At 44.9% G+C, this 18,769-nt stretch overlaps 1 protein-coding gene across 7 annotated transcripts in view; it reads right to left on the bottom strand.

Moving 5' to 3' along the window:
• Positions 1 to 10,219: 10,219 nt before the first annotated feature.
• HELZ (helicase with zinc finger) overlaps positions 10,220 to 18,769 on the bottom strand; it is a 163,994-nt gene continuing 155,444 nt past the window's right edge. For all 7 annotated transcript variants that reach the window (XM_045489482.1, XM_045489478.1, XM_045489479.1 and 4 more), the window contains one exon: positions 10,220 to 18,123. In XM_045489482.1, coding sequence (XP_045345438.1) covers positions 17,786 to 18,123 — 338 coding nt within the window. In that variant the 3' untranslated portion in view covers positions 10,220 to 17,785. The remainder of the gene's footprint in view (positions 18,124 to 18,769) is intronic.

Raw genomic sequence — 18,769 nt, 5'->3', positions numbered from 1 at the left:
AACCCCACGCTGTTCCCACCTGTAATGTGAGAGAAGAGAGACTCGTTCGTTCTGTTTAGAACAATGTAAAAGGAAGACGTGTGAGTCTGGGGGCATCTGAGTGGTGGCTGTAAGTGGGGCTTGTCAAGATTCTTCTCAGGGGCACCTGGGTGGCTCCGTCGGCGGATCGACCGACTTCCGCTCAGGTCATGGTCTCACAGTTTCTGGGTTCGAGCCCCGTATTAGGCTCTGTGCTGACAGCTCAGAGCCTGCAGCCTGCTTCAGATTCTGCGTCTCCCTCTCTGTCTGCCCCTTCCCCACTTGTTCTGTGTCTCTCTCTCTCTCTCAAAAATAAATAAAACATTTTTTAAAATTAAAAAAAAAAAGGTTCTTCTCTGGCATCTCAGGGGTTTGGGCTGGATTTGCAGGCGTGGCTGAGGAACCCGGGGGACAGAGAGCACAGCCCAGCCTGCTTTCCAGCCAGGAAGAGTGCAAAGGTCTGGCATGTGGTTGTGAAAGCAAAAGGGTCAAAGAGAGCCGGTGACATAAATGTCATGAAGCCAAAGTCTGGGAGCTGCAGAGAAGGGAGGCTGGCAGGTGACCTCATCCCCCTAACTCCATGTTGTAAGTCAGTGCTATTGTTTATTATTATTATTATTATTATTATTATTATTATTATTATTACTTTGACCAGAATTAGGCTGGTATGCATTGCATATTCCCACATGGGTGCCTGTGTTTGCTGCACCAAAGACCTCTTCTGAGTGCAGCAGAATCCATTTGGTTTCCCAGAGTTTGAACCCTTTCGAGAGAGGTGGGCCCGAAACTGTTTTGAAGACCAAAGGGTCGGAGGGAAGCTGCCGGAGGACCCGCTCATGATCTGCGCCTGCTTCTGCTGTGGAGAAAAGCACACCACCATAAAGCAAAACAGAGCTTAATGCCAAAAGAGAAACACATCAACCAAACCAGTGAAGGAAAAATACCTTTTTTTCCTCAGCCCACTGGCCTCCGCTTGCCAGGAAGGCGGTCCGGAATGGGCACTTAGTCAGTCTTGCTCTGCTTGGGTGGTAGGCATTCGAGGCGTCCACCGGACCTCGGCACCGGGCTCAGCCAGGCCACCCTCTGAGGGCCCGAAAATGAAACAACCACGCAGGGCTCCTGACTCCTTGCCTGGGTGGGTGTGAATTTAACGGCCATCGGACCAAGATTTCCCAACACCTTCACTGTCGCTTTTTAGAAATCACTGGGTTCCACGAGGAGCCAGGGCTAGCAATTCAGTCATCCAGATAGATATTTGAGTGTGAGATTTTTTTTTTTTTAATTGTGGTGAAATAGACACAGCACGAAATTTACCATCTTAACCATTGTTAAGGTCGATAACGTTGAGTACGTTCACGGTACGCAGCCCATCTCCGGAACTCTCTTCATCGTCCCAAACTGAAACTGTCCCCGCTAAGCAACTCCTCATTCCCCCTCCTCCCCCTCCCCCCTGGCAACCGCCATTCTCCTTTCTGTCTCTATGGATTTGGCTACTCTAGGGACCTCGTGTAAGTGGAATCTTACAGTACCCGTCCTTTTCTTTTTTTCTTTTAATTTTTTTTTTTAACGTTTATTTATTTTTGAGACAGAGAGAGGCAGAGCATGAAGAGGGGAGGGGCAGAGAGAGAGAGAGACGCAGAATCCGAAACAGGCTCCAGGCTCCGCGCTGTCAGCACAGAGCCCGACGCGGGGCTCGAACTCACGAACCACGAAATCGTGACCTGAGCCGGAATCAAGAGTCCGATGCTTAACCTACTGAGCCACCCAGGCACCCCAAGTGTGACATTTTCTAAATCAAAATTATTGCAAAATATCCGCGATGAGCACAGTACCAAAATTTTACATGAAGACAGGATCTGTATTATTGATTTTTCCTATTGTGTCATGCTCCCGTGGCTTGGCATGGTGGTGGAAAGTAACCACAACCATCCCCAGGGTACAAAGAAACCTGAAGGGCAGGGAAAGGCTTGCTTCCTGCGACCTTGTTCCCTGGCACCAGAGCAGGACTGAGAACCAAGACTGTCTAACCAGGGGGGCCTTTACCAGTCAGTCCCCCGACTTGACCTCTGCCCAGTGACTAGGGGGGCAGGGGGGCAAAGAGACATCTCACCCTGTCTTTGGCTAACGCACAGTGAGTAGGTCCTAGCCAATGGTATGGTTCTAACTGGCCCCTCCTTGAGACCAAAACTTTCAAGGATCTCTGTGTAACTCCATTTTTCCTGGCTGCCTCAATAAAGATAGGTTTTCGTCACATGCCTACGGCAATATTTCCCCCACCAGTGTGATTCGTCCCATTTTGATCAAATATTTTATTTACAAATTCATTTCTAATGTATTCCCTGCCCACTTTCAGAAAAGATCTGGAGCAGAGACAAGGTATTCATAAACCCGTGACGTGGGACATATCTATCACACCAGTGACCGGTGATCGGGATGCAGCTGCCCACGGTCCCCTCTAGCCCACATTTCGTGGTGTTACTCCTTTGCAGCCGCCGAGGCCATAAATTAATCCCCCCAACGAGGCACGATTCCTGCATGGTGAGGAAGGTTGAGATCATTGCCATCACAAGGGCTGATACTCTCTCCTTTGGCCGGAACAGGAACGACCCGACGACCTCTTGGAGATGTTTGTTGATTTGGGTTTAGGCTCGCCCACCAGTGGCGTCACTAGTGGCCCTGGTAACTCCACGAAGGAATGGAGGGTGGGGGATTTGCAACCATTTACAGCTGAGAGTTCTGGGCTCTGAGCCTAGGGAGCTCAAAACCAAATTCCCAAGTCACTGCTTAAACAGCGGACACCCTTCCCACCCCACTGCCCCGGGATGCTATGGCTGCAAGCAAATGCAGGCTGTATTTCGGAGGGTCTCAGGGGCACCAAGCTCTACGTGTTTCAAAGCCCTAACGAAGCTGATGAAGTCAAGGATGCAGTTGACCTGAAGTGTTCGAGAGGCAGGGAGGCGCCGGTGTATATATAATCCCCTCGGTCTAATGGGGAGGAAACTGGAGACGGGCTCCAGGAACACCAGAGAACCACAGCTGTGTGGGTTTCACAGAAGTGAAATTTACCTCTGCGGGCAGACGCGGGAAAGAACACGGTTGAAAGAAGCTTCTCCTTCTCACCTTCTTCAGATAGAGGACATCTCGAGACCAGAAAGACCTGGTTCCATCCCTTCGCCCAAGGAGCCCCCGTGGCCTCGATGGCAAAGGCTCTGTTGACACACGTCACTCTTTGTCATTTCCCCGTTCAAGATCTGCTTCCAACACAGGCTGAAAGCTTGCAAAGAGCAGAGCTGGCCAGTGTATCCATTGCTGCACCGGAGGCCCAGTGCACAGTAGGCTCCTTAAAGGAGGCAGCAAGGAGGGAAGGAGGGACAATAAATTGCTTTGACAGAAGCAATGCAGGTTTGTGAGTGGGGTAAAGAACACGGGGGGGGGGGGGGGGTTGCCATTTGAATCAATTCCATTTGAATCAATGAGGGCGCTGAGCCAGTTTCCCACGCCGAGGTATACCCTGAATTACCTTCATCGTTGAGGCCCTACTGTGTGCCAGACCTGGGGTGTGATGGTGAGTTCTAGTCCAGGGCAGCTGTGAACTTTCTCAGGGCCTCAGTTTCCTCACCAGCAAACAGTTAGACTAGCTCATGTGGGACCAGAGTCCCCTCCAGTTCTACTGTTCCCTGGGGCTACACATTATATGGTCCCTCACCTCAGGAAACATGACTTACACATTTAAAAATTCACTGTAGGGGCGCCTGGGTGGCTCAGTCGGTTAAGCCTCCATCTTCGGCTCAGGTCATGATCTCGCAGTTCTTCAGTTCGAGCCCCGCATCGGGCCCTGTGCCGACAGCTCAGAGCCCAGAGCCTGCTTCCGATTCTGTGTCTCCTTTCTCTCTGCCCCTCGCCCACTAGCACTCAGTCTCTCTCTCTCTCTCAAAAATAAACATTAAAAATAATAAATAAATAAATAAATAAATAACTAGGGTTTTATTTAGATATGAGACCGTACCTTTCATACATTCTAATTTCAAAGGCTCGTGTTCCTCAGAATGTCATGATTGCTCTAATGAATTGATTTTACAAGAAGACGCCATTGTAAATTGTATTGACAAAAGGAATTTATAAAAGTAAAATGCGGACTTTACATGTTACATGTATATTCAGATTCAACTGTAGACTGTTCGAGAAAAGGATTCTGTTGCTTAAAATGTTTGGAAACCTTCATTAGAGGATCTTTACGATTCCTTCCAGCTACATTCAATGAAGCGAATCATGCATCCGTACCTTGGAAAAGTTCAAGAAAGAAGGAAAGATCTCCTTAAAATAAAGTTTCCCTGGCTCATCTTCTGGACAGCCAGGGAGCGTTTTTGAGGAAGGACGTGCTAACGAAGGCAAACCCCTAGGGGGCCCGAGGAGAGACGTCTGAAGGGCAGGGATTGCAGGCGGGGAGAGAGACAGCATTAGGACAGCAAGCGTCCCTCCTGCCGGAATCGTCCACACCACCTTCCATCTCCTGTCAGCTCACACTTGTCCTGAAACAATTCTTCATGCGTCACTTCTCCAGCCATGGCGTCCGTCTTGCATCCTGGAGGCCACCCGTGACCTCCCCATCGCCAACCACATCCTACTAGACCCTTTCCGTAGCATTTTGTACTTCGGGTCTCTGTTCCCTCGTAAAATTCCCCATATTCTCCCTTCGTTCTCTTTCTTTTTACAACGTTCCTGTTTTTACCTGCCCCTTAAGCTTGGGTGTCTCCAAGTTCCCCCATCTTTGGTTCCTCCGTCTCACATCGCGGTTTCTAAGACATCACTCCGGGGACACCTGGGTGGCTCATGCGGTTAAGCGTCTGACTCCTGGTTTGGGCTCAGGTCGTGATCTCACGTTTCATGAGTTCCAGCCCCATGTTGGCTCTGTGCTGACTGTGCGGAGCCTGCTTGGGATTCTCTCTCTCCCTCTCTCTCTCTCCCTCTCTCTCTCTGCACCTCCCCTGCTCGCTTTCTCTCTCTGTTTCTCAAATAAAAAAAAAATAAATAAACATAAAAAATAGTTTAAAAAAAAAAAGAGAGAAGAAAAGAAGTGTCCCTCTTTTCCAGGGCTTCGGCTCCCTGTGACTCCCATCCCAGCCCGTGTCTCCAGCCCGTCTCCCCTTGCAGGTGTCAGTTCCCACAGGCACCCGCACCCGGGGTGTCCCGGGGCACCCCAGACACCTAAGTCCAGACCCGACCGACCTCTGGCTGCTTACCCAAACCTGTTCCCTCCTTTTGATGGCACCTTATCTGTCCATTCGCTCAAGCCGTAAGTTGCTGTAGGTTGGTTGACGGACCCCTCGCTTGCTCACCGAGCCCAACCTCACAGATTCTGCCTCTGAAATGACTCCCAAACCCGTGCCCTTGTCTTGCTCCCCTGCCGCCCCCTGCGCCGCCCGAGGCCAGCCTCTCTGCCACTTGTGTCCTGCTCACCGGCCACCGAGAGAAAAGGTTTTCCAAACACAACTAGCCGGCTCACATCTTTCCCACAAGGGGTGTCCTTCGCCTAAGCAGATACGTGCTTTTGATTACATTTATTTCCTTTGGACGTAACAAATCACACAGACTTAGTGGCTAAAACTAACACAGATTTATTCCCTTACAGATCTGGAGGTCAGAGGTTTGAAATGATTCTTATAAGGCTAAGATCAAGGCGCCAGAAGAGATGGCTCCTCCCGGCGGCTCCAGATGCGAATTTCCCAGCTCCTAGAGACCGCCTACCTTCCCGGTTCGTGCGTCCTCTGACCTCTCCTTCCGTCATCACATCTATTTCTCTGACCCTCCTGCCTGCCTCTTATTAGGACCTTTGTGATGACATTGGGCTCATCCAGATAATCCGAGATAATCTCCTCATCTCAAGACCCTTAACTTAATCACATCTGCCAAGTCCCTCTTTCCACAAAAAGTATCAGGTCCCGGGGATTCGGATGTGGGCATATTTCACAGGCTCTGAGAATGGGGACACCTTTGGGGGACCATTATTCCTTCTGCCTCACTGAGGATCAGCACTGCCTCCCGGACACTGGGCTAAACCAGGGCATAACGAGGCCCTGTCCCTCAGGGACTTGCAGTTCTAGGGCGGATGATTTACAACTGAAGTGCTGTGTTGGGAGCCTGGGTGGCTCTGTCGGTTAATTGTCCGACTTCGGCTCAGGTCACGCACTCGCCTTTTGTGAGTTCGAGCCCCGCGTCGGGGCTCCGGGCAGACAGCTCGGAACGTGGAGCCTGCTTCGGGTTCTGCGTCTCCCTCTCTGTCTGCCCCTCTCCTGCTCGCACTCTGTCTCTCTCTCAAAAATAAATAAAGATTAAAAAAAAAAAAAAAACCCAAAAAACTGAAGTGCTGTGGGGTCTGGGTGGATCTTGGCGTCACGGAGGGGCATGTGGCCTGCCCCCTTGCCGGAACCTGCTGAAGTCCTATTTATTCCCAGTGGAATAAGTGGGGCCCAGCTCAGACATCACAAGGCGACATGTTCTCCAACCCCTCATGCAAAATTCATGCTTCCCTCCTTCCTGTGCCCTTGACGCTGGGCTCACGTTCCCGCTACTTACCCCACTGGGTGCAATTCATCATGTCTTCGTGCCTTGCTGGATTATAAACTCTTGGAAGGGAAGGGCTGTATTTTCTTCAGAATTATCCCAGCAGCTAGGACCTTCCCCGCACCAGCCTCCTTTTTCCAAACTCTCCGCACAGCAGCCCGCACACAGTGCCCCGGGGACCCGCTGGCGCGTTGAGCAGGTGCACGAGCTAGAAGGCGGTGGAAGCAGGAGATGGGCGGGGAACGACAGGGGAGAGCAGTAAGACCACTAGAAGCGAGAGGGGGGCTTGAAAGGGTTCCTCAGCGAGCCGGCACCCTGGCCTTGGGTGTCCGCAGCCAGAGGGGCTCGCCCCTGCGCTCGGCCTGATTCGTGAGACTCGGCGAGCTGGGCTCGCTCTAACAGAGCGCGTGGTGGCAGGTCTTCCGGGTGGGGTGACTTTCGGGGCTGGAGCACACCAGCTGACAGGCCGTAAGAACAGATTTCCAGGAGTGTTTTGCTGGAAGGCTCAAAACTACTCTCAAGTGTGCTAGATCACGATGTTCCCCCCCCCCCCAAATAGTTTTACCTTCCCCCCTGTTACGGAACCAGCCCAGGAGGAATCACGTGGGTCCTCAGAGGCCCAAGGAGTCGTCCTGAGGAGGGTTGATCCATCAGATCTAGCCTGTTTGCTTACCCACCTTCCAACGATCCCCCCGTTCTGTCTCGGGGTTACGTAACCAGCTTGAAGCCTGGTCACACAGCTCAAAGGATTGCACCCTCAAGAGCCTCAGCCTAGAGCAGCCGTTCGGCTTCGTGAAAACCCGGGCCCGTCTAGCTTCCAAACGGATGAAAGACCTGACTGGCGGGTAGGTGAGAAGAGCAGAGACAAAGCACCCACTTGGCGACTTCAGCCCCTTCCCTTGCGGCTCCCTTGCGCTTCTGTACATCAAGGGGACAAAACGCTAAACGCTAATTAGAACATTTCCGAGCTTCCCTCGCAAGGTCTCCAAACTTCCAGGCAGTCGGCTCACACCCAGAAGGCTGGTCATCAGATGCCTCCGATTACGTTTCTGTTCAATTAGTGAGCAAACAGCACCACACCACTGGTTTCCTCTGCAGGGGAGCCTGGAGCGTGCACCCTGCCCCCGCCAGCCACACCCACCTTCCAGAGTCCTTTGCTGGCTCCTCTGAGCACCTCACCAGAGCCACTTTCTTCTGGGGGATAAGCAGCGGTTTCCTGAAGCAGTGCTTCCAATCAATTTGCAGAGCACCCGTTTTAATGAGCTAAGGAGTGAGATAATACCACGGATTTTGCAGGCTACAGCTTCTGTTCAATTTAATTACCTCCCTCTGTGGATTTCCAATCAACCAGAGCTGGCTTCAGACAAAGGGGCATTTCATCACTTTCCCGAAACGCTGCGTGGTAGGTATGTGCCTACAGACCGGGACGTGCTGAAGTAGGCAGCATCCATCAAAATTGACATAACCATGGTGAAACTGTCAAACTACGGGCTCTAGCAGTAACACCTGGCGAGACACAAAATACCAGTAAATGCTAATACTCTGTCACAGCTCAGGGAGCCGTGTGGAGCGGGTGGGGGCGTCACCGCACAGGAGAACTTGCTCCTCCTGCGGCGCAAGGCCATCACGCCCGCCCAGTTGCCGTCCGGCCACACTGCACTGGCAAAGGACGTCAGTGGGAGGAGAAGGTGAAGTTTGAAGTTCCTCTCTCAATCCAAGCTTGAGAACCGGCCAGTTCAGCAAGCGTCCGGGGGCCTGCGATGCAAAAGGCATAGGGCCAGTAGGTTTAGAGGTCGTAGGACATGGTCTCTGCCACCCAGAAACTCACAAACTCCTACCTGTAATACACAGTATGCTGAAGGCATACTCCAAAAAAGTCAAGGACTCATCCAGGGAAGGAAGGGCGAGTGGCCTGATTTAGTCTGCTGTGTGCAGTACTTGGGGATAAGACTTGCAGGGGGTAAGAGGGGTGCCTCCAAAGTCCAGCTAAGAAATTCAGGATGTGATGGGAAAGCACTGGGGGTGTCTCAGAAAAGAAAAAAAAAAGTGACATGACTAGAACTGTTTCAGAAAAGGAACTCTGGCTGCAGTTGGTAGGATGGACTGAGAGGCAATGCAATCAAGATGGGGTTCCTCGGGGCGCCTGGGTGGCTCAGTCGGTTAAGCGCCCGACTTCGGCTCAGGTCATGATCTCCCGGTGAGTTCGAGCCCCGCATCGAGCTCTGTGCTGCTGACAGCTCAGAGCCTGGAGCCTGTCTCGGATTCCGTGTCTCCCTCTCTCTCCACCCCTCCCCCGCTCGCACGCGCGGGCGTACGCGCTCTCTCCCTCTCTCCCTCAAAAATAAACATTAAAAAAATTAAAAAATAAAATGACGGGGTTCCTCAAACCTGAAGAAAGGGATTTCCATCCACTAGGGAAGTGCTTTGTTTGGACAACACTGTGTAAGTCAAGCAGCAGAGTCCATTTCAGAAGGAGGGACCTTCAGCTGCTTAAAACCAACCACAGGGGTATTTGGATGCTGAAGTGTAACCAGCCCATTCCAGCTCTCCCTCCACCAAGCCAACTTGCCATCTTTGTGCCTGACCTGCACTCCACACACAACGGCCCCACCTTGCAGTTTGGATGAAATTACATTTTCTCACCAACTTTCGCACTCCTATCATTCTCAGAAAAAGGCTTTGGGGAGCACCGATGGGGCATAGGGATTCACACCTGAGAGTCGTTTCCATTTCCCCAGTGAAGATGGAGCCTGGGTTACTTCATCTAGAGCAGACAGCAGCTCAGGGAGTCCTCCCAATCCATTTGGTTTATATGTAAAGAAGCGTTTCTCTTTCCAAAACCCAGAGATGATGTATGTCGTATCGTACCAATCCAACTCAAAGAAACACGATCCCTAGCTTAAAAACTGACTCGCGGCTATGAGGAAGGATTATGCATTGTCCTTAGGAAAGGATGATGGCCCTATCCACTTAATTTACAAACTTCAGGCACAGTATATTCAAGTTAGATTTATGGTGCCACATTAACAGGATGTTAAAAATAAAATAGCCAGGGCACACAAAACATTCTGTGACCTGCTAATGCTTCTCAAAATCACATCATGGCCAATGCAAAGAATTATTTCCCCAACAAAACTAAGACCCTGACTCAGGGCAATTTTCTGCACAGCCAGCATTTTGGGGTTGGGGGTGGGTTGAATTAATGCCTGTCACACCACTGTGCAGTGTGTTATTATACCCACACAGTGTACTGACATAAATTAGGTTTACGAGTTCCGAAATAAATTCTGGGCTGCACAAACCCAGCATTAACAAGTGACGTTGGTGATTTTTTCCCGATTACTTAGGTCTGTGTTGACCTGCAACTCGAGAAGGGCGCGTTTTCTCGCCGATCCCTTGCAGGTAACACCTTAAGCCTTTAGGCCTTTACTCCTGCTGGGGTTCAGAGATTTAAGTGAAGTTGCAAATTTCCAGAAACTAGTTTGAATTTTACAAATTAACACTGAGTTGTTACTCTGGGCTAGTTTCACTGATTAGTATCCTAGATAAAGGCAGAGTGCTGCGCCTAACTGCAGTCAGACCTTTGATCATAAAAGGAAGCAGAGAAGTGCAATTCACACGTAATAAACAAATCTCCAAATTATTAAAAAGGCATTTTATTATAAATACATTTTAGTTGTAGCAGTAAAATACATTTTGTTACCATGAATCTTTTAAGACAAAAGAACTTCACTGAGACAATGATCACAATGTAAGAACTGTAACCCCCCCCCACCCCGCCCCCAAATGGAAAACTTGTTCTAAGGAACCAAAGTAGCTAAAGTAATTCCAAAACCCAGTTAGAAAAGAAAACGATTGGGAAAAAAAAAAAAAAAAAAAAAAAAGAAAGAAGAAGAAAGTAAAGACCCTAGAGAGTGGGTTTGGGGTTATTTTATGGTACAAAGTCATTTTCACTTTTAAGGATAAACTCTTTAGGTATTAGAACCTCTCAGATGTGAGGTATCGTTAACTGCGAAGAAAAAAAAAATAATTGTTATAATTTTTCCAGAAATTATGATTATTCGACGGTTGCACAACTGGTCCTTGGAAGAGGTGGAAACAGACCATCTCGTATCTAGCCTCCCTTCTGGAAGACCTGACGAAGTAAGACCCGGTATGAACTTGCTAAGTAATTGATTGTATGAAGTTAGCTGAACAAGAACTGTACTTTTTGAAGCATTAAAAAAAAAAAAAAACAAAAAACCACCACCTGTTACTAATAACAGGACCCATTTAATAAAATGCAAAACCCATTACCTTTATAATTTAGAGGAGAGGTATTTTAATCACCATCTTTACCTAGGATACAACTACTACATATAACCAGTACCTTCATGGGTTCCAAAGAATCAGGTCAGATGACTGGCACAGAAAGCGAATACAGTACAATGTCATATACATGGATTGACAGGAAGCAGGCATGGTCTGGATATATGGAAATCCAAGACCTTCCTCCATATGGTGGGGGGGGCGGGGGCGGGGACTGAGAAGCGTGTTCAGGTGGAGCCCACACGTTGGGACTTCAACCTGGACACAAGAGCCCTCTGACCTACTGAAAGACAGAAAGAGGTCTTTGTAGACAAGGCATCGTGCAAAGCAAAATGTAAATAAACCGAAGCTCCCTGTGAGTTGGAAATGGACAGAGTAACCTGTGCTGAACGTAGAAACAATCCCCACTGAAGGTAATCGAGCCTTTCAAGGAGGAAGTACTGTGTTTGAAGAATTCCAAAGCTGTGCGCTCTGGGAGGCTTATCATGCGCGCTTCTACATCTAAGCCATTCTATAATCTATTACCTTAAAATATCTTTTCTCTTTCTAGTATCTCAGTTAATTCAAAGCCAAACAAAAAACCAGAGGCAGAGCCCGATACCCCTCAAGCTGCAGTCCAGGGGGGAATATTAACAACAATGACAGTAATATATGAATTTTAAAAAGACTTGTCAGATTTATTGTATCATAGACAGTTTCTTTCTCAAAAATAACTTGTTCATACATGTGCACCTATGGTTTATGAATAACTCATGCTGTGTAGCTGGTAGATTCCCCTAGACTGTTTTTGCAAACATATATGGATTTTTGTTTTTAAGTAGCAAAGTAATCAGAAACAATCATCAATTTTCTGCCATATACAACACTTCAGGCTCCCCTAACACCTGCCGGCATGGCAGAGAATCCAAAATAACTTTGTTAACCTGAGAAACACATAATTTGAAACGCAAACCCTTTACCTTCATCCCCCCACACCCAACCAAAAAAGCCATAAAAACTACGAACAATTATTTGGGGATTATCTATTGCTTCCCATGCTCCATGTCACTGCCATCCTAAGACAGGGCCTCCTGTACTCGGTGCCTCTTGTGACGTTCTGATGGCTTCCTTTTACAATTCTCATCTCCACATGTACGATCAAGAACAAGTCTAAGCACACCAAACAAATGCACAGCTTCTAGAACAAAGCCCAGGCTTCAGGGTGCACAAGACCAAACTCGCCCCAGAAATGAATGAGGGCCTGAACCCTGATGTGGACAAGTATGCACAGACCTCTAGCGGGGTCGGCAGTGGGGGGGGGGGGGGGGGGGGGGGGGGGGGGGGGGGGGAGGTGGCGACAGCCACTCCAGAGGCTCTCCTCTCTCCTTAGAAATCTTTCTCCATGAATGTTCCACTCACGGCATCAGAATTATTAAAATGTCTCAAGTGATCGGTTGTTTACATCGAGGAAAGAAATGCATGGTTGGAAAGACCTTCAGGCTTTCTCTAGACCAGCGACTCTCAAACTGTGTGGTTCTTGGACCAGCAGCATCACCTGACGATTTGTTGAAAATGCAAATGATCAGGCTTCAGCCTGGGATCAGAAGCTCTGGGGTGGGGTCCAGCGATCTGGATTCCAGCAAGACCTCCAGGTAATTCTGATGCCGGCTGAAGTTTGAGAATCACTGCTCTCCCCTGCTCAAACTTCTAAAATCTTAAAATAGGATAGATATTTAAACAGATGCTATTGGGTGACTTCTGTGTTGAAACTATGTAACTTGCTACCCCCTTTTACTTCTCAAACATCAAAAAAAGTAGTAATGAAAAAATTCATTTCAAAAACCCCATTTTTTTTTTAAAGTAATATTGATTTCCCCTCCTAGACATAGTTCTAAGGCAGGCAGTCACATGCTAGTATGCAAAATAAAATACAGAAGAGGCCTCCTATATGAGGTGTAGAAATAGCTAAAAAGACACCCCAAGAACATAATGAAAATTCCATAATATTGTTTAATGAACTCATAGAATTATATAAAACTTACTATGCTTTATGCTTAATATTTGTATCAAAATAAAATCTCTCTGTTGAACAAATTGCAAATAAAGTCTGGTCTAATACTCTGATTACTGAAACTATACGTATATGAATGTCTCTGGGTTTTCTTCACGCTTCAGTTTTAGAAGCTTTAGACTACTGTATAACTGGGTTTGGGATTTAACCACAGCTCACATTACTAAGTCTAGATTCTTCTATCAGGTACCTCCCTTCAAAAAAATTTAAGAAACTCCTGTGACTGTTTCCTTAAAGTTTATTCCAAAGTAGGTATTTCCCATCATTTCTAAAATTTTAAATGTTACACTAAAAATGTCTCCTTTTTAATATCTGGTATTCTAGTTGAAAGTAATAACATTTTCTGAATGTGTCTTAGAAGAATGTTAAACGTTAGTAAGATTCACTCCTTTTAACAATGGTCTTGAAATTGCTAATTAAGCAGATGTATGAAAGTAGTAAGTGTGAAGTTAGCAGCTTTACAATAAAATCTCAGCAAATAAACATCCAACTTCAAGTAGAAGGGAAATTCGAGACGCCTAATATAACGAGCACTTTGAAGACTAGCATGTCACTTACTCTTTCATGGCGGTCCGTATCTTTATGAAAAGACGACATCACTAGGTGATATTCTGAACAAGAAATCGTAGAACATTATCCATTATTTCTAACGATTGTGGCAAAGAAGGGAGAGAAAAATCAGATCTATTAACACATTTACTTTGAGATTTAGGAAGACACATATGGCGGTGGTAGAAATTCAGGGTTTTTGTATGTTAGGGGGATGGCTCACAAGAAATAATTACAAATCATGGTAAATCATAAAGGACAAATTACTACCTTTGTGGGGCTAGAAGAAAACAAGAAGTGGATGGTAGCCTAAACAACACTTTAAGGCAGCAATCTGTATCTATCAATATATTTAAGGTTTCAATCATGTATTCTTAAACTTTTTCTGGGATTACCTTTTTAAGGACAACTCCAATATGAAACGTTATCCAAGTATAACAGGTGTCTTTTTAAACAACTATTTCAGTCAATCTAATTTTCTTTTTATCTTGAAATTGTTTGTTCACACCCTGGATCTCAGGCATGGGTGGCTCTCTCTAGCCAAAGTAGCTAGAGATACATTCTTATATGCTTATAGTTTCGTTGCTCTCGAGATGTATATACATGAAAAATACTAAACACGTAAAGTAACTACACTAGAACAAGATACTACTATATGTTACCTATCTCAAAGCGAGGAAATTCAGTTAGCTTTCTCAGCAATTTCAATGCCTCCATCAACAAGGAAACTATTTTTACAAATAGGTCTTGGAGATTGCTATGTTGAATTAGATAACGCTTATTCAGTGGGAATTCTGCGTATTTTACTTATTCTGCAATTCTTTGAACTGAAAAGACCAATTGATGTTTACATTCAACCTGAACTTATTCTAGGATCTCTCATGAAAAAAACCACACAAAGCAGTTTGTTATTTCGCATATACAAAATGACCTGGATAGAAAGCGTATCTGTCTGAGGAAAGGAACATTAAGGTCATGTTAGTTTAAATGGTCAATAATTAACTACTGATTAATCAGAAACAAAGCTCTGCTATAACAGTTTGGCAAAGCATGTGCCAAAATGGCAACCAAAGCCCCTTTTAAAAGCAACACCAGAAAATATCCACATTACACTGAATCATGAGGTTTTTCAAATCTTAAATAAAATCATTGTTAGATCAGGAAAGAAAAAAAAAAAAAAAAACTTCAGCACAGACACTCTACAAATTCTATCAGCCAAAAGAATTTCTTTAAGGTAAAAAAAAAAAAAAAAGAAAATCTCAAGCAGCACTGAAATTAAAAAGCGAGATGAATTAAAAAAAAAAAAAAAGTTCTGGCAAGAAAAAGGAAACACCTCAGAGTGATACAAAGAACAAAGAAGTAGAAAGACATCATGTGAACAATTAACTTCACTTAAAAGAAATCAGTACTAGAAGAAAAGGAAGCTGGTAATACTTGGCATCATCCAAGAGCTAACATCAAGGTTTCTTCAAAAAAAAAAAAAAAAAAAAAAAAAGTTCCGTCTGAACACTAAGGATGAAACTAGCACATAAGCTGTTTTCTCAGTCTGCTTTGTGTGCATTTGCTAACTACTACCCAAGGAATATCCAGACAGCATGAGCCACGCCTCGTTTCCACAGAAACTTACAATGATTCCCCCGGTAAGACTCAATCAGGATCATTGCAACACTTTACACGCGCGTAAATGACAGATTCAAAGCTCAGCTGGAAAGATGGCAGTAAGAAACACTGAGGAAGAGTAAATGTGTTAGAAGACACATTCAAAACTGAATCTACAAGGGCAGTAGATGGAAACAATATCCAAATACTTGACCGGTTGTTAAGAACTATCAGGAAAGGAGGAACACTGGGACGCAGCAGAGCAAGGAACTAGTAAGTAGCTATTGTTTTTAGTTTTTTGGAAATAACTTCTTAGAACAGGGGTGTCACGACAACTCAGCAGCTTCCTTATCCCAAGCCTCCAACATCAGTATATTTATATAAAGTGGTGGGGTGTGCACCTGACCTCTTTAAATATAAATACAAATAAGTTAAAACTGATATTTTTTAAAGGTTCAAGTATGGAAAACAGAAAATTAGGCAATGACTCCATGACAAGGAATTAACTCAAAGCCCTGACATGCCAGTTCTGTCTTCGTAATTATCAAAATGCTCTGAAACATTTATCTGACTTGCATTGTGGGGGAGAATCACGGATGAAAAAATTATTGTTCAGAGACATCCTCCCGTCAGGAAGATCTGATTTTAATTTGGGCTCTATCTTGCGTTTCGTCACTGAGTCGAAATACAAAAACTTCTTGTGACTAAAGTTACGTTGAGCAAAATGTGACACAGTTAAAGGTGGCGGTCTGACATCAGACAGAGAAAATGTGGTGCCGTAAGTTGCTGGCTCTGTTTTCCAACTGTGATTTATACTAACCATTAACACGTCTACAGTCCACAGGTCTCCATCCACTGCCTCACATGGAGACTCACAGCCCATAAACGGAAGCCGCAGACAAATGATGTGCACCCACTTGGAGCAGAAAGGGCTGAAGAAAACAGGTGTTCTCCTTTTCCTGCAGGCTCACTAACCCTTAACTAAAGGCGTTCTCTTCTCCTAAATTGTCTAAGGATTACAGGGAGTTGGAGCTGGCCAACAGCAATAAAACTCCAGTCATAGAGGAGATGTGAGGAGTTTTCTTTAACCCTGTCACCACTTTTCAACCCCATTTCAAAAATTGTACTGTGAATACAAGATGGCCTATCCAAAAGTAGTCCTCCAAAAAAACTATTTTTGAATGGATCATCAGGATTCACTGGTTCGTCAGCAATGTTTCCGAACCTTACGTTATTTAAAAACAAAACCAAAACCAAACCAAACCAAACAAAAAGAACAACAACAAAAAAGTTATGTTGTAGTTTCAAGATTTCTCTGAAGTATAAAAAGTAGGACCACCCAATCAGGAAAACAAGAAGGACACGCATTGTTTCAAGGGTGTTAGAAGACCACAAGTTTTAAGAGGGTAAATGTTTTGCTTTGGATTTTACCAAAGTTCACTGAAAACAATTTTTAGACTGTAGAATATTTAAGATGGCTATTTAAATTTTATGTTTTTATACAAGTTCAGTGGGATTATAAGAATCGAAAGACATGAAAAACAAGGGTAGTTTTTTGCCCCAGATTTCGATGAATTTTGATACATGTTGGACAAATATCAGATTTCTTTTTAATGATGTTCCTCAAACAAAACAGTTAGCAAAATATTTGAATTGCCATGAATAATGTCACATTTTAATGTAAACATCAAATAAGGTACCAAAATTTTTACTGGAGGGGGGAAAAAAAAAAAACAAACCTTAAAGCGGCACAATTCTTTATACCACTGGGGGGAGGGGGGGAGAAAGCCAGATTACAAACATTTACACATGCATAGTGAGAAAAAAAGGATTTTACTAAATTCACGCATTTTTAAAATAGTTATCAAGTCTACTAAGCACCAACAATCCTAAAAATTTTTCAGCTTCATGATTTGTTTAAAAAAAAAAAACACACACACACACACACACTATCAAATTAACGTTAAAAACAAGCTGGAAGTACAGCTTGTCCAAAAAATAACTAACTATGCCAATGTTTTTTCATGTTACAAAAAACAGTGGCATACAAGATACATCTGCAAAGAATGCCTTTAACTCTATCCTACAGTGGATGGAGATTACAACAGCACATCATACAGAGTCTAAAACTATAAAAGTTTTAGAATGCAGCATCTTGTCACAAAAAAAAAAAACAAAAAACTGATAAAACTTAAAGTATTTAGAAGATGCTGCCCCTTTATTTTAAAAAATTTTAAATGAATTTAAGCAAAAATAACATACATTTGTACATCAACTGGCCATTTCTGGTACAGAAACCCAGCATATGGTAATATTATTGAATAAATGTAAATGCTACTTACAATTTTTTTTCTTTTTAAATACATTTTAGACAAAGTTTTTTTTTTTCTTTTTTTTTTTTTATAGTTGCACAATTAACTCTTAGCTGCTAGCTTGATGCAAACATATGTAACAATACACAAATTTAAAAATATTTTTTATTCTACATAAAAGCTGTCAAAAGACACGTCAAAAATGCAAAATAATGGAATATACTTTTAAAAAATTAGTTGCAAGTCTAGCAGCAAAGCAATTAAGTGAGAACATATTTAATATTAAAACAAAGGGAACTGTGCATCTATAGAGGAAGTCCAACTATCTTAATTCTATTGATATAAACAGAAATCAAAACATTCGCCCTGGAGGGGGAAAAAAAAGTGATTATTTAAAATAGGAGTAAAAGCCATTGCTGCCTGATGAGCTCCCCAGGCTGAGTTCCTGGAACAGAGACAGAGGGTCGCTACTCTTCTTGGCCTGCTCAGGCTGGGGCCTGGGCTTGGGAGGGGCCCGCAAAGCGCTGGCGTAGGACATGGCGGGCTTGCTGCCCCCCGAGCTCTGCTGGCTACTGCTGCTGGCCGACTCCGCGATCTGCTTGTTGGGCATGAGTGGGGGGAACTGGCCGAGATGCTGCAGCACATTATAGTTGAAGGAACTGGACACCTCGAGGCTCTCGGACTTCAGCTGATCCTCAGGGGGTTTGACGGTCTTGGGTGGTGGAACTAGAAGCGGAGAAGAGCGACACGGCTTTAAGGGCACGCCTGGCAACGCTGACGCATCTCGTTAGCTCGGCGTGTCACAACTGGCTCTCGTCCCCAGGAGCTCCGTGACGGTACGGCCCTGGGGACAGTCAAGTTCTGCCACAGAACGCTGAAGTCACAACACATCGAATCAAACTTCTGAATCTTATCAACGCTTGCAAAAGACCTGACTACGTAAACTGGAATAGCTAACGTATAAGAACGGAAGGTCAAACCTGAAGGTTTGCTTCGCAAAACTAATTTTATAATGGTACACCTTGATATTTAATATGTTAACTGCTCAACTCTGAATATGGGAACTTACACGTTCTTTCTTACATAAAAAGGAGCTGTATATGCTGACTCCTGGTCAAAATACCTTTTATTTTTAACCTAGGTAATAGTAACACTCGATTCCATTTCTTAAAAATGCTCTCTTTTCTTGTAATATATAAATAAACACAGGGTAAGGTAGGGGAGAAACAACTATAAATTTTACTTCACATTTCCTATATGTAATCTAATTTTTAACATCCTTTAAAACTTGACCCCACTCAAACAGAACTACCCTGTGACCCAGCAACTAAAACTACTAGGTATTTATCCAAGGGATACAAGAGTGCTTTTT

Source organism: Leopardus geoffroyi, chromosome E1 (assembly GCF_018350155.1).
Source record: "Leopardus geoffroyi isolate Oge1 chromosome E1, O.geoffroyi_Oge1_pat1.0, whole genome shotgun sequence".
Classification (NCBI taxonomy): domain Eukaryota; kingdom Metazoa; phylum Chordata; class Mammalia; order Carnivora; family Felidae; genus Leopardus; species Leopardus geoffroyi.
Note: the sequence above shows the minus strand (reverse complement) of the source record. Positions and strands in the feature narration are given on the sequence as shown.